Raw genomic sequence first — 18,273 nt, forward strand, 5'->3', positions numbered from 1 at the left:
TGTGTGTGAGTGAATGAGTCTGTGTGTGTGAATGAGTCTGTGTGTGAATGTGTGTGTGTGTGTGTGTGTGAATGAGTGTGAATGAGTGTGAATGAGTCTGTGTGTGAATGAATCTGTGTGTGTGAATGAGTCTGTGAATGAGTGTGTGAATGAATCTGTGTGTGTATGAGTCTGTGTATGTGTGAATGAGTGTGTTTGTGTGTGAGAATGAGTCTGTCTGTGTGTGTGTGAATGAGTCTGTGTGTGTGAATGAGTGTGTGTATGTGTGAATGAGTGTGTGTATGTGTGAATGAATCTGTGTGTGTGTATGAATTAGTTGTGTGTGTGTGAATGAGTCTCTGTGTGTGTGTGAGAGAATGAGTCTGTGTATGTATGTGTGAATGAGTGTGTGTATGTGTGTGTGTGTATGTGTGTGTGTGAATGAGTCTGTGTGTGTGTGTGTGTGAATGAGTCTGTGTGTGAGAGTGAGTCTGTGTGTGTCAGTTTGAGTGAGTGTGTGTGTGAATGAGTCTCTGTGTGTGAATGAGTCTGTGTGTGTGTGTGAATGAGTCTCTGTGTGTATGTGAATGACAAGGAGCAGAGTGGGGGGGGGGGGGGTCAAGGGAGGAGGGGTGACTGAGTGAACTGCCAGTGTACCAGGAGTGAGTGACTGCACTGACAGCCCACGAGCCGTGAGTAAGTGAACTGCCAGCCCACCAGCCATAAGTGCCTGAACTGCCAGCCCAATAATCCATTCAGTCCACCCTCTCCCCCTTCTCTCTCACAGTCTGCCACCTGTTTTGGGCAGAATTTCTGGCAGTTTCTCAGCTGCCAGCCTGCCAGGTCCGAGTGACTGTACTGCCAGGCCTCAGTGACTGAGCTGCCAGCCCAAGAATCCATTCAGCCCACAATGTCTATACTAGCCCTCTGGAAACCAGTACCTTCGGCCCACAACATCCATACTAGCGCAACAGAAAGCCCCCCCCCCACCCCCCCACTGGCGAGCAATATTGGAATTGGTAGAGAGGTGGAATATTGCTTTGGGTGACCAGCCTCCTGTGTGATGCTGGGACCCGACAGGTCCCACTTAGTCTAGTATATAACTAAAACTCTGATCTTGTGCTCTTCCGGGTTGTGGGGTTTTTCTTTTCTTTTTTTTAAATATTTTATTTTATTAGAAGTAAGTACAATCATACGGCACCAAAATGCCTAATATATATTTTCATAATACATTTTATGTACAGCTTCTTATTTATTTCTTTGTTATAATAAAGAAAAATAAGAATAAAAAAAATAAATTAGATAGTAAAGGATAGAAAGACGTGAGATATATGGTGTGTGAAGAAGGAGAAAAAAGAAGAATGAATGAAGAAAGTTGAAGAAAAGAAAATAGGAAAAAGAGAATAAGACATAAAGAAAAGAAGTAAGGAGATCATTGTTTATAATCTTGACTATCCCTCGTCCAGTCCTGAAACAGTTAGCTTTTACAATTGTGTTGCACCATATGATTCCAAAAAGACGACAAATCGAGACCAACTCGTTATGAATTGGTCTGATTTATCCATTAGGAGGAATCGCATTTCCTCAAGATGTGCGGTGTCCAACATGCTTGCAATCCACATTTTAAGCGTTGGTTATTGATGTATTTTTCCAAAATTTAAGCATTAATTTTTTTGCTATTATTAGACCATAATTAAAAAATAAATTTTGAGATGGGTTCAATTTATTCCCATCTTCCATTACTCCAAATATAATCATTTCAGCATTAGGTTCCATTCTTATCTTAAATAATTTTGTAAATATTTCAAAAATATCACTCCAAAATCTATAAAGTTTTATGCAGGAGACAAAAGAGTGTGTTATAGTTGCGTTTTGGGATAAACATTTATCACAAATGGGGGATATATTTGGATAAAATTTGTTCAATCTTGTTTTTGAATAATATAATCTATGTAAAATTTTTAATTGAATTAGATTATGTCTTACATTAATCGAACATTTGTGAATATATATCAAGTACTTTTCCCATGTAACCTTCGTAATTTTTATAATTAATTCCCGTTCCCACTCTTCTCTAAGTACTTCTGTCGATGGTAGGTCTATATTTAAAATATTATTATATAAATATCATATTAATTTTTGTGAGTCAGCTTTAATATTCATTGCTTCTTCCAATAATTCAGGAGTTATTCTTTGATATCCTTGTATGTATTTTTTCATGAAATCGCAAATCTGAAGATATTTAAAATATTGTTTTTTCAATTTAAATTTTAATTGTAATTGTTGGAATGAAAGTAGGTTTCCCGTTTCATACATATCCCCGATCCTTCTAATTCCGAGACTTTCCCATTGGTTATATGTTTTATCAATAAGAGATGGTTTAAATAAAGGGTTATTCGCTATTGGCATTAACAATGATAAATTTCTTAATTTTAAAGATAATTTTATTTGTTTCCAAATTCTTATTGTATCATGTATAATTGGGTTCTTCTTATATATTGTGTTGTTCAGTTTTTTCGGGGAGAAAAGGATCGTTCCTATATTACAAGGAAAACAATCCTCTTTCTCCATTTTTATCCATTCTGTCTGTTGGGTAGAACTATCCAGCCAATAAATTATATTCTTAATATGCACTGCCCAGTAATAATACATAAAATTCGGGAGTGAGAGCCCCCCGACATCTTTTGGTTTACATAAGTGTTTTTTTTTTTAATTCTATGTGATCTATAGTTTTTCTATTTACTTAAAAACGGCAAGCGATTGCGCTACAATTTTGCCAGGTTACTCAAAGTTCTCTTGTGCTGCAAGTGCAACAAGTTTCGTTCTGATCGGTGGTATATTGTAAAAGTTATCGAGATTTAAAAATCTTTAAAACCGCACGTGCGCAGATTCCTTCAGTCATGCCACGCAAATTGGTCTCTTCTCCTGTCAGTCAATGCCACAGCCGGGATGGCGATGCCCCTTCCTGCCCCACCGATGGTGGCCTGTACCGCCTCACTCATAAACTCCTCCCTCCCCTCCTCACAGTAACTTGTCTATCGTCTCCCCCACCACTGGCGGCGGCCGCGGGGGGGGGTTCAGTGGAGGCCATGTGGAGGTCCAGTGGAGGCCCTGGTCCTGTCTCTTTCTTCCGTCTCTTTCTCCCGTCTCTCTCTCTCCCTCATCACTCACCCCTCTCCTCCGCTCGCTCTCTGCGGCAATGGCGGTCCCGTCTACCCCTCCCCCCGTAGCCGACTCCTCCGCCGCCGCCGTTGCGGTAACTCACCCTCACGGCCTTCTTGGAGGAAATCTTCTCCACCAGCTCATCATAACTCGTGTCCACCGTGAAAAACACTGACTCCATTCCCCACAGCCACAGTCTGTGGCCTGGCAGCGGCAGCGAGGTGGGCGAGACGGGGACGGGCTGAGCGGTAGCAGTGGGCGGTCGAACAGGACGGTGACAGGCTGAGCGGCAGCTGAGCCAGAGTGGGCAGAGGGAGGGAGAGTCGGGTTGAGGGTGTCCGAGCAGTTTGCGCGGAGTTTGAGTAACACACACACACGGGGAAAATGAGAGGGAGGGAGTGGTGAGGGAGGGATTGTGGGAGGGGAGGAGAGGAGAGTGGGAGAGGAGGGGGGAGGTAGGGAGTTGGGAATAGAGGGAGAGGAGGGTAGTGGGGGAGGTCAAGAGGGGTAGTGGGGGGATGGGGGAGGTGAAGAGTTGGGGATAGAGGGATAGGAGGGGGGTAGGGAGGGGAGAGGAGTTATGGAGGGAGTGAGTGAGGGTAGGGGAAAGGCGAAGGAGGGAGAGGTGAGGGAGGGGGAGGGAGTGCTGGGGGGTGAGGGGAAATGAGCTATGCCTGCACAGTTGGGGGCTATGCGTGAGTGGTGCAATATTGCATTGGGGGAATGGGTGAGTGGTAGAATATTGCATTGGGGAACGGGTTGTGTTGGGGTCCAGACCTCCCATGTGACAGGGACCCAACAGGTCCCACTTAGTCTAGTTCATTATGCTGCTACCGTCAGCCATTGTATCACCAATGAAGATAAGTGAGCCAGTACCTTCAGTAGCCATACATGCCCAGGCCATAACACCCCCATCGCTGTGTTTCACAGATGAGGTGGTATGCTTTGGATCTTGGGCGGTTCCTTCTCCCCTCCATACTTTGCTCTTGCCATCACTCTGATATAAGTTAATCTTCGTCTCATCTGTCCACAAGACCTTTTTCCAGAACTGTGGTTGCTCTTTTATGTACTTGGCAAACTGTAACCTGGCCATCCTATTTTTGCAGCTAACCAGTGGTTTGCATCTTGCAGTGTAACCTCTGTGTTTCTTTTCATGGTCTTCTGCGGACAGTCCGGACATGTCCACATTGACAAATCCACACCTGACTGCTGAAGAGTGTTTCTGATCTGTCGGACAGGTGTTTGGGGATTTTTCTTTATTATTGAGAGAATTCTTCTGTCATCAGCAGTGGAGGTCTTTCTTGGCTTGCCAGTCCATTTGCGATTAGTAAGCTCACCAGTGCTCTCTTTCTTCCTAATGATGTTCCAAACAGTTGATTTTGGTAACCTAAGGTTTGGCTGATGTCTCTAACAGTTTTATTCTTGTTTCTCAGTCTGATAATGGCTTCTTTGACTTTCATTGGCATGGCTTTAGTCCTCATATCAATAAACACAATAAAAGTTTCCAAAGGTGATGGAAAGACTGGAGAAAAGACTTGGTGCTGAGAGCTCTCTTATTCCTGCATTAAGGAGCCAATTAAACACGCCTGAGCAATTACAAACGCCTGTGAAGCCATTTGTCCCAAACATTATGGTGCCCTGAAATGTGCACTTTAACCACATGTGATTTTTTTCTATTACAAATCTCAGATTGTGTAGTACAGAGGCAAATAAATAAATGATGGGTCTTTAATCCAAACATTATGGAGAGCACTGTAAAATATTTCTGAATTGTTCAAAATTCCATACTAAAGTTTTGCATTAGAATTTTACTCTTCATTTTGAAAAGCAAGAACATGTAATTTTCATAATACACAGGATATATGTTTCAATATATATTTGTAGAACTGCAGCATCCCAACTGCAGTATCTCTGCACCCAAAGTAAACACATGCAGGATACAGCTGTCAGCTCAGCCCAGATCAAGTAAAACATTACAACCTTCTACTTCCCCATACTCTGAATTCTATTCAATTTTCTAACTGCCATTGTGAAATTAAAAATATTTTCCTCATGTCTGAATTTATGATTATTTGGGTCCCAGCAACTGGATTACACCACCACACAAAAACAACTTGCATTTTTATAAAGCACTATAGGTAGTGAAACATCTCAAACAGCATTTTTGAGGTACAAAATTTAACAGTGACATTGAGATGTTAGGACAGGTGATCAAAGAGCATTAACTGATTTAGGAGGTTTATGAAGTTCAAGCAACTATTGATCGGGATTATCCTGTAAAAATCCAGAAATTGAAGTGATTATTTTAGAATGTATTAGGCAGGTACATTAAATTACAATAGTCAGCACAATTTTTTTTAAATCTATAAATTAGTACCCAAAGGTACTACATTTTTAAAAATTGAGGAAGAAATCAATTAACAGAAATTTTTAGTGATGATTTTTCCATCCTTTGGACAAATGAAAAATATTATGGAAATATGTTGCAAAAAACATAAATTGCACTAAATCTTCTGCCATGTTTTACAGTAATATTGCCTGAGTTGTTGTTTTTACCTGCTTTTAACTATTTATACTGTTCCATCAGGGACTGGATTGTTTTTAGTGTTATTATGTGTGAAATGTTTTAAATTTCATGTGCGATGCTCCGCTATTCCCTGGGAAACGTCTTTTCATTTTGCACTGTACAACTGTTGCTTGCAAGATGACAATAAAGGTTGATGATGATGATGATGATGATTTTAGTCAAATGGCAGCAGCAGCAGAGCTGCAGCCTCACAATGCCAGAGACCCAGGGTCAATCCTGACCTTGGGTGCTGTCTGTAGGGAGTTTGCACATTCTTCCTGTGACTGTGTGGATGACCTCCAGATACTCCGGTTTCCTCCTATATGTCAATGCTTGCGGGTTTGTAGGGTAATTGTCCTCCGTAAATTGTCCCTACCTTGTAGTGGGATAACAAGTGTGAACACGTGATCAATAGTCAGCGTGGACTCGGTGGGCCGAAGGGTCTGTTTCCATGCTATATGCCTAAACTAAACCAAATGGCATTTTTAAAGAAACAGTACATTGGGGCAGAATCTGCAGTGTGTTAACTTTAAAAGAGATGAGGGATGTAGCGAAGTGGACATTGAATGGAATGCCAAAGCTTGGATTCCTGACAACTGAAAGCAAGATCATCAATGATAGAGAGATTAAATTTAGAAATGTCCAAAGAGTGAAACCCAGTAACATAAAATTAAGGCTATTAAACCAGTTGAACTGCTCAAACATAAAAATAATGCAGAGTGATTTACAGGCTGAGCAAGGTAGCGACTTTAATGGAAATTAGCGCAATTGGCATACTGTCAATAATGTCAGTAAATGAACACGTGATATGTTCATTTAAATGCCTTAACACTAAATCATGTCATTAATGGGATCCTTAGATATGATATAATAAATGAAGAAGGGAGATTTTTTTCAGTCAGGAAGCCAAAGACAAGATGTGCCAAAAGTATTCTTCTGATGTTAGCAGAAGACCTCCTGCCCATCCTGCACAGGAATATCTTTCGAAAACTGAAATACACAATAAGGTGAGCATCCCTTTATTATGCCATAATAGGCCATAATTTTGCATGTACCCAATTATTTTCAAGTTATTGTAAGGGACATCCACAATCTTTTGCAATAAACTGTTCTGCACTTATTGAATTGAGGAATTCTCAGAATCTTTCAACTCCAGAGGAACCAAATTCATCTTTCTCACTTGAGATAGAGCAACCACACGTTCAAGACATGTGCATGGATTTGACTGGTTTGTAGGATTTCTCATGGTGTACAGTAGGTATCCACTGACTGCACTTAGGTTGCATTGAAGGCACCATTTGAAAACCTTGAAATATTATACATTGCAGAAACTTAACTTCCTGAATGAACATCTGCTCTGTGACCAAAAGCAGAACATTATGGTCAACGTCTTATACGCCAGGTGCAATAACAATTCTTCTCACATGCTTTTAACAGTTCCACCATTTGATTAAATGCCACTAAACATCCATAATGAAGCTGCTGAATAGATTGGGGGGGTAAGATTAATTATCTGTAATTGGTTTAATGTATTCACAAAATCATAGGTAAATTATCAAACTCAGTTTGGTTTAAACCCCTATAAATGTTTAAATGAATTATATGTTGTGCAGTTAATAACCTGCATGATCAAAAACATCTAGAGGAAGTAAAATGGGAGCTCAGTTTAATTAACAGATACAGTATGGAAACAGGCTCTTTTGTCCACCAAATTCAGGCTAATCATGGTTTTCCGGTAGATGAGTGTCATACAATTGGCATGCTTTATTAATTGTTTAAATTCCAGAATGCTGCCTGGATTAGAGGGTTTCAGCTACTAGGAGAGGTTGGATAAACTTGGATTGTTTTATCTGGAACGTTAGAGATTAAGGGGAGACATGATAAAACAAGGTTGAGCGGAGACAAGAAGGGTGTCCCAAAGAGCCACGGGAGTGTCCTGGGGAGCCATGCGGGCACGATCCACCCGCCGAACAACCTCACCGCGGCCGACCAGAACGACGACCGGAGACCAGAATGCTCCACGGTAGGCCTGACTCGCCCCAGAAGCCTCCCAGCGGACTGTGGTGAAGCCGGGCGGCGAGGCCTGTCTGGGCTGAAGGAGCCTCAGCGGTGGCGGCGTTGGGAGCCTCAGCGGCGGCCGCGGGATACTCGGCAGTGGTATGCAGGTGCCTCGGCGGCAGCAGGAGCCTCAGCGACAGGGGGGCCTCTGCAACAAAGTGGGCCATGGCGGCAGCAGGAGCCTCAGCGGCAGAGGGGCCACTGCGGCAACGTGTGCCTCGGCGGCAGCAGGAGTATCTGCGGAAGGGAGGCCTCTGTGACAACGTGGGCCTCGGAGGCAATGGGAGCCTCGTTGGTGGTGGGGCCTCATGGTCGATGAGCGTGAGGGGGAAGGGGAAGACAATGGACCCGGTGTAGGGGACAGCCGTGAAGAACAATGGGATCCGGCGTGGGGGGAAACGCTGTGAGGGACGATGGGAGAACAAATGGGGTACATGGTGTGGGGCACTCTAGTTTAGAATCCTCTGCCCAGAAGATAAGTCTGTGTTTGTTTGTTTGTTCATTTGTTCCGGTGAAGGCGCTGTGCACACGGCAGCCAGCCAACAGTCGCTTGTCTTGTTCTTTTTATTTTCACTATTAATTTCGAGCTTTTGGGCACCTTGTGTGTTGTGACTGTCGGCAGACCAATTTCCCTACGGGGATGAATAAAGTTTTATTGTATCGTATCATATATCATAAAAGCATATAAAATTGTCAGAGGCATAGATAGAGTAGACAGATTTTTCCCAGGGTGGAAATGTCTGACATTGGAGGGCATAGCTATAAGGTGAGAGGGGGAAAGTTTAATGGAAATGTAAGGGACAAATATTTTATACAGAGAATGGTGAAGGCCTGAAAAACATTACCTGTGAAGGTGGTAGAAGCAGATGTGATAATGCTATTCAAGAGGCTATTAGATAGGCAGGTGGAAGTGCAAGGGATAGAGGAATATGGATCATGTACAGGCAGATGAGATCAATTTAACTTGGCATCATATTGAGCACAAACATTGTGGGGCAAAGGGCCAATTCCTGTGCTTTACTGTTCTATGTTTTAAATGGAACAAATTATTTATGTGAAGTAGGAAGGCAATACTTTAAAGTGACTCCATGGTTTTGTAGACCCTACAAATAATATTTTGCTGTCTTTATTTCAGATATTTAACCCTGAGGTAATGAAAGAAATACTCGGAAAATGTAGACTGTGAAGAATGTTTTATGCATAACTTCAAAGAAAGTGTAGTGAGGTGAGGAAGTATTTAGACCTGTAATTCCTGAGTTTACTTCCATAGAAGCAAATGCTGGTGCATCACCAACCTGGAGCTGTGGAGCTTGGAGTCTGAAGAAGGGTCTCGACCCGAAACGTCACCCATTCCTTCCTGCCTGTCCCCCTGAGTTACTCCAGCATCTTGTGTCTATCTTCAGTTTAAATTCATTCCTACACATTGGAGCTGTGTGTAGCAGTTCTGAACATATTTCAGCAGCTCATTAGCAATACTTTCACGAAAAATATCCATGGGCAATTTGTGTCATGCAACCAGTTGATAACAGTTTGCAGAGCTGATTGGGCTTTATAATGTTGGACCTGGCCCAAGCCATTATCACTGCTCACTGTCCCTATATGCTCATACTCCTTTTTAGGTCTTCAGCACCCGTGAATCAAGCAGCAAGATCGCAGACAGCACTTACTGTAGGTCTCAGGTAATGTAGTTCACTTTACTGGAAAGCCTCTAAAAGCAGCTATCATAGGGAAGGAGTTTTATCTTTTCTGAGTCATGCACTAGTTAACCCAGATCTGTCTGCACCTCAGAGCTCTGCAGGCTCTCACCTTTTAGATAATATGCTTACTATGCAAATCCCTTAACTCTAGCTCTCCTTGGAATGACATTAACTCAATCTTACTATTAGCAATACCAAATGTAATCTGTAAGCACACATTAAATGATAGTAGGTCAAATGTGCTCTTTACTTTGCTGGGAATATACGATCACCTGCTTGCTTGGCATAGAATAAAATTGGTGGAGGGTGGAGAGGATTTCATTTTCTTAATGAAGGCTATTTGATGTAACATTCATGAATTTCAGTGAAAATGTAATCAGTCGCATTTGATGTAGAAATGTAAGAGAGAAGCAAGAGTCATAGGGCCAACGAGTCAGACAGCACTAAACAGGCCCTTCAGCTCAACTTGCCCATGCCAACTAGGATGCCCCATCTATGGTAGTCCCACCGGCCCTGTTTTGGTCCTTATCTCTAGAAACCTTTCCTATCTATGCCCAAATGCCTTTTAAATGTTGTTATAGCAATTACCTCAACTACCTCCTCTGGGAACTCATTCCATATGCCCACTACCCAATGTGTGAAAATGTTGCCCCTCAGTTTACCTTTAAACCTTTCCCCCCTGGGATGGGACTTGGAGTGCAGGAGGATGATGGGTGATCTTATGAAGGTGTATGAAATGATGAGAGGAATAGTAGACACACAGTGTCTCTTGTCCAGAGTAGGGGAATCGAGAACCAGAGGATATAGGTTTAAGGTGAAGGGGAAAATCTGAGGGGTAACTTTTTCACACAAAGAATGATGGGTGGATGGAACAAGCTGCCAGAGGAGGTAATTGAGGCAGGGACTATTACAACTTTTGAAGAAACAATTAGTCATGTACAGGATAGGTTTTGAGGGATATGCAGCAAATGCAGGCAGGTGGGACTAGTGTAGATGGGACATGTTGGTCGGTGTGGGCAAGTTTGGCCGAAGGCCCTGTTTCTACTCTGTATGGCTGTATGACTATGACTCTCACCTTAATCCTATGTCCTCTGGTTCTTGATTCCTGTACTCTGGGTCAAATATTCAGTGCATTCACCCGATCTCTTCCCCTCCTGATATTACCCTCCTCCAAAAGATCATCATTCAGTCTCCTGCACTCCAATTAATAATGTCCTAGCCTGCTCAGGCCCTCATGTCCTGGCAACATCCTCGTAAATCTTCCCTGCAAGAGGAAGTATTGTTGATATGTAAATTATATTCAATTCTGAAATAGATTTTGTATTAGAAGAATCAAAAGTGTTGGAAAAAAGTACCGGTATCTCTTCTTGTATGAGACACCAAATGTCTATCAGGACAACAGCTTGCAGAAGCAGCCAAGCATGGGACTAGGGCATAAAAGAAAAATCACCCTTTACAACAGCAAAGAAAGTAGATCTGGGGATTTGAGTGGATCAACCATACAATAATATTCAGGTCAAGGAAGTTATACTTAAAGACAGCAGCATTATCGGATTGTGTAGATAGAGCCACAGGCAGACTAGTCTGAAATGTTATTTCAAAATCTGTACTTGCACTTTGAGGTACTGATAGATGTCATTAGAACTTCAATTTTAGAACAAAAAGAGAATTTGGTTTATGTTTTCAAGTAGAAACATCTCATTGTAAAAATGCAAAACGAGAGCCATTGAGTGTGCCTGGTGTCAAAATCATAAAAATCACAGGCTTAATTTCAATAATTCTTTTCCAACAGAATAAAAGTCAATGTACATAAGCTTTTTAATTATGTCACCATCAAATCACATCGAACGCAGGGCACTCTTTTAGAAAGTAGGTGAGGAGGAACTTCTTTAGTCAGAGCGTAGTTAATCTGTGGAACTCATTGCCACAGAAGGCTGTGGAGGCCAAGTCAGTGGATATTTTTAACACAGAGATAGACAAATTCTTGATTAGAATGGGTGTCAAGAGTTATGGGGAGAAGGCAGGAAAATGGGATTAGGAGGCACAGATAAGCCATGATTGAATGGCGGAGTAGCCTCGATGGGCCAAATGGCCTAATTCTACTATTATAATGTGAACTACTAACACTTTGAAAACACTGTGAAAAGTTCTATCAAATGATCAGTATGTTAAAAAATATTCCATCTGAACACACATTAAATAAACGGTTTTAAAATATTGGTTTAACCACAGTGGCCTTCTGCCTGTCAAAAATGGGACTGTATTGTTGCAAGAATAGGAAGCAAGCACTTACAGTTACAGTCATCCTATTTCTGTCTACAGCACAATGATTCCCTGGGCATTGTGCAAGACAACTAAATCACTCACCTGAGTCAAACAGTGGAGGATTACGAGTGGAATTTGGCGTGAATCATAATTGGTAATCTAAGCCTGTAGGATATTGCAAAGATAATGGAGCCAATAGAATGTAAATTATTCAGGATCACGATAAGGATTTGATACAAAATGCGCGATAATACACAAGGAAGCAGTATAGATCTATGATGGGAAAACTGGTAAAAAGTATTTTGGAGGAAGTAGACTACTACTTTTGGGGAAAGCATATTTATAGAGTTCATAGATATAAGAAATACCAAAGAGAGGGAGCTGTGATAATTAAATACATGAAAGTGGCAAACTTTGGTTTGGGATCTGAGTGGTGGAGATGAAAGTAAATAGTCTTTAGAGTAGAGAAGATTTGGCATTGGAAATTTGTCCCATAAGCTTGTGCTTTTGTGATCCGCTCCACCAATAAGCCAGGGAAGCAGGATGCAATTAACATTAAAAGGAATAAGGTTGCATAGGCTATTGTTACACATATGAGTCAACATTAAGGCCTTCTTTGGTCGAATGATTGCCCCACCATCTTACTTTTGTAGGATTTACAGTACCCTTTACAATGTGGGATTTACAGTATATGTACGATGGGTAAACTCACTGTGTAACACTGATATCACTTTGTAATCTGAAATATTTTAGCTAGTTTCTCACAAGTGTTTCTTCAGTGTCATTAAAGATGCATTTTTACTAGAATGTTGCCTGGGTTTCAGCAACTAAGTTACAGAGAAAGGTTGAACAAGTTAGGGCTTTATTCTTTGGAGCGCAGAAGGTTAAGGGGGGACTTGATAGAGGTCTTTAAAATGATGAGAGGGATAGACAGAGTTGACGTGGATAAGCTTTTCCCACTGAGAGTAGGGAAGATTCAAACAAGGGGACATGACTTGAGAATTAAGGGACAGAAGTTTAGGGGTAACATGAGGGGGAACTTCTTTACTCAGAGAGTGGTGGCTGTGTGGAATGAGCTTCCAGTGAAGGTGGTGGAGGCAGGTTCGTTTTTATCATTTAAAAATAAATTGGATAGTTATATGGACGGGAAAGGAATGGAGGGTTATGGTCTGAGCGCAGGTATATGGGACTAGGGGAGAATACGTGTTCGGCACGGACTAGAAGGGTCGAGATGGCCTGTTTCCGTGCTGTAATTGTTATATGGTTATATGGTTATAATATGCAGAAGGGAGGCTCGATTTGAATCAAAATGCTATTTCATTTCAAAGTTAAAAAGCACACAAATTTTGAACACTCATTTTAATTTCAACAGTACACTTGACCATCTTTTACAATAAAATGTAAAGAAAATGACATCCTTCCCAGGTCAGTAGTTTATTTTATCTGAGTTATGCAAGAGAATTTTGAGCTGTTGTCTTTTACACTCCCATCTTCCAATCTTATTCTTAATCTTAATATCAAAGATATATCTTTCAAAAATGTCTGTCTACCTGTTAGTATGATTTATCTTATCGGTCATGGTTACAAAGAAGGAAAAAACTGTTTATACAACACATTTCCAGGGTCAGGATGACCCATAGCACTTCATAATGATTAAATATGTGTTTTAAGTGGTGTTGAAATGTTAGACATGGTGTAGTCAATTTATAAGAATGAAAGGGCGGCACGGTAGCTCAGCAGTAGAGTTGCTGCCTCACAGCACCAGAGACCGGATTCGATCCTGACCTCGAGTGCTGTCTGTGTGGAGTTTGCACATTCTAGACAATAGACATAGGTGCAGAGGCCATTCGGTCCTTTGAGCCAGCACCGCCATTCACTGTGATCATCCCCAATCAGCACCCCGTTCCTGCCTTAACCCCATATCTCTTAACTCTGCTATCTTTAAGAGCTATATCTAATAGACAATAGACAATAGGTGCAGGAGTAGGCCTGTGACCATGGTTTCCTTCAGATGCTCCGGTTTCCTCCCACATCCTAGAGATGTGTGGGTTTGTAAGTGATTAGTTGCTGTAAATTGTTGCTGTAAATTGACCCTAGTGTGTAAGGAATGAATGTAAAATCAGGATAACAGAACTAGTGTGAACATATGATCGATGGTCGGCATGGATGGTGGGCCGAAGGGTCTGTTTACATGCTCTATCTCTAAAAACAAAAGTTCCCATAAATAACAATGTGACAATGAAGAGATCATGATTTTTTGAAACCAGTGAATAAATTAAGCACAAAGGAGTAAATCTCCTGCTCTTCATCAAAGTTTTGCATCTATCTTTTGCCTGACAGGTGAGAGTATTCCCAACAGTGTTATGGCTCATTGAAAGGGGATCATTGAGTTTGAAGCACACAATTAAGATGTTTATTTTCTGTTCTGCTCGAAGACAAATATCTTTAATTACACTCAAAATAAATCTATTGTAGCTGAATCCGAGGTAAATATCTGACAAGAAAATGTAAGTTTTAGTACTCGCCGATACCATGGATACAAAAAAGCATAAAGCATTGGGTTCAAAGTAGAATTAAAGAATCCAAACCATGTAATTACATCATCTAAAGGAGTTGGGATTAAACTGTCAAAATACGGATTAAGAATGCTATTTACATAGAAAGGCAGCCAGGAGAATGTAAAAATTCCCATTATTGCACTTTGATTTTTAACAGCTATTTGTTCCTTATTATGCAAAGTTTCTTTATTTATTTCCCCCGTGTCATTGTTTGGCAAATTTCCAATTTTTCTGCCACGTTTACATTTTACCACAAAAAATGTCTTAATGTATACACCCAGAATGATCAAAATAGGAATGAAAAATATGATCAAAAAATCCATATGTCCCTCAAATTTAGCATAAGCAATGCAGCTGCCTTCACAGGCCATAGTAGGCACATAATCAGACAGTATCTTTTTACTGAAGTCCAAAAAAACCACATTAAAACCATAATAGATAGCAAATAACCAGATCAAACTAAGAATGATAAATGTCACAGGCACAGTTATTTTTATGGAATAGAGCAAGGGGTCACAAATAGCATAGTAGCGATCAATAGCAATAAAACATACATTATAAATTGAAACTATTGTTAATACAATTTCAAGAACTGAATGAATTTTGCAAAACACATGTCCAAAATACCAACATGTTTCAATGGATCTAATCATACTGTAAGGCAATACAATAGATGCTACCAGAAAATCAACAACTGCTAAAGATAATACAAGATAATTAGTGGGTGTCTGTAGTTGTTTGAAATATAAAACCGAAGCAATCACCACCAGATTCCCCAAAATTGAAATAAATATTGATAAGCTAATAATAAGGTACAGTGTTGCTTTGATTGCTATTGGCCTAGTGACTCTGGGACAGGATGCGTTAACATATTGAAAACAATATTGCACATCTTCTGAATTCTCAAGATATGTTAAATTCATTCTTTTTCACATTGATAATCAACTTCCTTGAATCACAGAGAGATGACAAAGTTATTTATTCGGGTAATGATTGATTGGAGTCATCTTCATCAAGAACCCTTTCTTCACATGATTATTTGCGATTTCTGCAAAAATAATCTTTTATTATTTCAGAATATTTGAAAGCATGGGAGTTCACTTTCAAAGGAAAACAACGATTTTGAAAAATACATGCTCAAGCGTAAACAAGTTCACACAAATTCAAGATGCAAACACAAAGGATATAATTTTGTGTAATACAAGACCCCTATATAAATGTACTTGTTTGCTGTTATCTGCTATTAAGACAATTAAAACAAAATTGTAAAGCATTACAAAAATAAGTTTCTAACTTAATGTAATGATTTAGAGTTTTTAATTTTGCACGACCTGTTTTTTGAACATCTAAACTTTTGTCAAGCAGAAAGATATTAGTGAAAATGTGAAATAGACGGCTCCTAATTTTCATTTCCATTGCCCTCAACAGGCCACAGCCCCCCCCCTCCCCCCCCCCATTTCATACAAAAAAAAATCAGTTCTATCATTGTGAAATGGAAATTGATTTCAGATTCCTTGTTAATTTGATTCCAAGGATTGTAAAGTATTAACCATTGAATTTGATTTCTTGATTATTATAAAAAAATAGATTGATTCCTCAGTCTAAAAACAAAATAATACAGTCAAAACCTATCTAACCTGCTGATATGATTTAACCCATTGAACACTGATAGCAAAGTGAATAACCCCAATATTCCAATTGACTCGATCAAGAAATGTACAATTCAACTACTGAACCCCATTTTAAATTCTATTCCTCTTGAGATGCACACCATTTTCTCATTAATATTTTATGTTTATACATTACATATTAAGAAAATTTTACAACAATAAATAAACCATGGTCATTGTATACAGGGTGTATCTAAGGCCACTGACTGGATATTTTGTGTATGCCTCTTTCCACCTTTAGCAACTTTTCTGGAACAGCAGTTGTATATTCAAAATTTCACCTCCTCAGTGGAGATCTGTACCAATACAGATAAGGATTCACAACCTAGACAGAATTTGCTAAATTATTAATGGTTGGAGCCAGATATCCCGCTCTACAGAAAGGATAATGAACCTTATAAAGGATGCACAAAAATACCTGCATTGGTTTCTTTCCTCTTTGGGCATTAATTCTGAAGCTGGGAATACTTAAAACTACCATTAAAACAGATGTCTATCCTGCAGCTTTCATTTCTCTCAAAGTCTATCATAGATGCTCACTACAATACAAATTTATTGTCATTTGAGCCCCAGTGAGACTCAAACGAAATTTTGTTTCCACAGCCATACAAACAAAAACAATGTCCTACAGACATACACACAATTAAGTTCACACAAACATCCATCACAGTGAACCCACTGTGTTGGAAGGCAAAGTCTTTTCTCTCCCCTGCTCTCAATTTCTCTCCCGATGTCCAAGCTCCAGGTGGGTGATGCTAAGTCCCACGGCCATTTTAGGCCGCGCGGGGCGATTTACGGCCCCGCTCCCGGTCTGAAAGTACAAGGTCGGAGCCCCAGCGTGCGACGGTGAGTCCCACGGCCATGAAGCCGCGCCAGGTGATGTACGGTCCCGGTCCAGGTCGTTCCAACCCCGCGACACGGGCTGGAGAAGTCGCGTTGCGGGAGCTCCGGGAAGCGGTCTCTCTCTCCCCCCGGACCCGCGAGCTCCCGGTGTCCCGACAGTCCACCGGACCTGCGGCTGCGTTGCTGGAGCCTCCGAGCCCCAGGAGTCGAGTCGCAGCAGCGAGTCACCACCGCTCCCCACGTTCCGAGGCCGGCCAGCCCCACGATGGTGAGTAGTCCGCAGCTCGCAGTCTCCCGAGCCCCCGGGTCGTTCAGGCTGGAGGCCGCTCCACGGTGCTAGGCCCCAACGACAACGGAGACCCGACAGGGAAAAGGTCGGGTCTCCCGAACAGGGAAGAGATTTAAAACGGTTTCCCCCTCCCCCCCCCCCGCCCCCCACATATACACATTTAAAACCAAGCTTAAAAAAACACAAACACTACATTTAACTAGACAAAAATTAAAAAAAGACAGACAGGCTGTTTGGAGCCGCTGCAACGAGATCTGTACTATCCTCCTACTTTATGAGGAAAAAACTTAAAATTGAAAATATTGAACAAACATTTTGAAGCCAATCACTTTGAAAGCAGCTGCCCAATTTAAAAAAATCGAAATCATGCAAATATTTAAATGGTGCTGAAATATTTAGAGAGATTCATGGTACCTTCACAAACTATAGGTTGGCTGAAGAAGGGTCTCGACCCGAAAAGTCACCTATTCCTTTTCTCCAGAGATGTTGCCTGACCCACTGAGTTACTCCAGCCTTTTGTGTCGGTCTATGCTGTCTTCAACATGTAGTTAAAATGCAGGGCCAAAAGAACAAGTTCAATTACAGACTTTTTGAATGATTGAGATTATTTAAGTAAATGATTTATGAATAAGGGCTACAACTAAGAATCAATTTCAAATGATTACATTTGTGTTATGGACAAGATAGACTAAATTGTGGAAATCAAAGTTTGCCTATCAATTACAGTAATTTGCTAAAGTCAATGGAATAAAAAATTTTGGAGGTAAAAATAACCTCGACTACAGAAACACTACATGAATTACTTTATTAAAACAATTAAATCATATCTATGGAAGTATTATCTTAGCAACTGTTCTTCAATACACAAACCTTTTTGCACTGCAGTACATTATTTTGATTCAAGGTTTGGTTTGTGCAGGACAATGGAATCTCAGATTTGCCCGCCTCAGATTGGGCGGGCAAATGGCAAACAATGGGAATATCTGAAATGGAGGCCAGAGAGCCTAAGAAAAGGGAAATAGTCAGATGATCCAAAACATTTTCATAAATATCTGATATCGCACGATGCACAATTTCTCAAAATGTCAATATAGATTTGGTGTTATAAATTATGTTGTTAAAAGTTGTTACAAAAGAGAATGCCAACGTTCATTTTAATTATTTAAGTATTTAATATGCGATAATT

The 18,273-nt window shown here is 40.7% G+C and overlaps 1 protein-coding gene across 1 annotated transcript; it reads right to left on the minus strand.

Moving 5' to 3' along the window:
- Nucleotides 1-6,909: 6,909 nt before the first annotated feature.
- On the minus strand, nt 6,910-15,208 carry LOC116973749 (trace amine-associated receptor 4-like). The gene is made up of 3 exons (XM_033022055.1): nt 14,327-15,208; nt 10,125-10,230; nt 6,910-7,064 (listed from the first exon to the last, which is right to left on the minus strand). The coding sequence occupies exons 1-3, from the start codon at nt 15,206-15,208 to the stop codon at nt 6,910-6,912; spliced, it is 1,143 nt and encodes a 380-aa protein (XP_032877946.1).
- Nucleotides 15,209-18,273: the final 3,065 nt, after the last annotated feature.

The sequence above is a fragment of the Amblyraja radiata genome, chromosome 5, assembly GCF_010909765.2.
Source record: "Amblyraja radiata isolate CabotCenter1 chromosome 5, sAmbRad1.1.pri, whole genome shotgun sequence".
Taxonomy (NCBI): Eukaryota; Metazoa; Chordata; class Chondrichthyes; order Rajiformes; family Rajidae; genus Amblyraja; species Amblyraja radiata.

Bases quoted from the DNA above. Each gene is read 5' to 3' on its own strand.
- LOC116973749 (XM_033022055.1), bottom strand. From the start codon at position 15,208: ATGAATTTAACATATCTTGAGAATTCAGAAGATGTGCAATATTGTTTT. The intron at 10,231-14,326 runs GTAATTACATGG...ACTCTGGACAAG, and splicing joins TCCCAACTCCTTTAGATGAT to AGACACTGTGTGTCTACTAT. The intron at 7,065-10,124 runs GTAAACTGAGGG...TTTTGGTCACAG, and splicing joins CAGGGGGGAAAGGTTTAAAG to AGCAGATGTTCATTCAGGAA.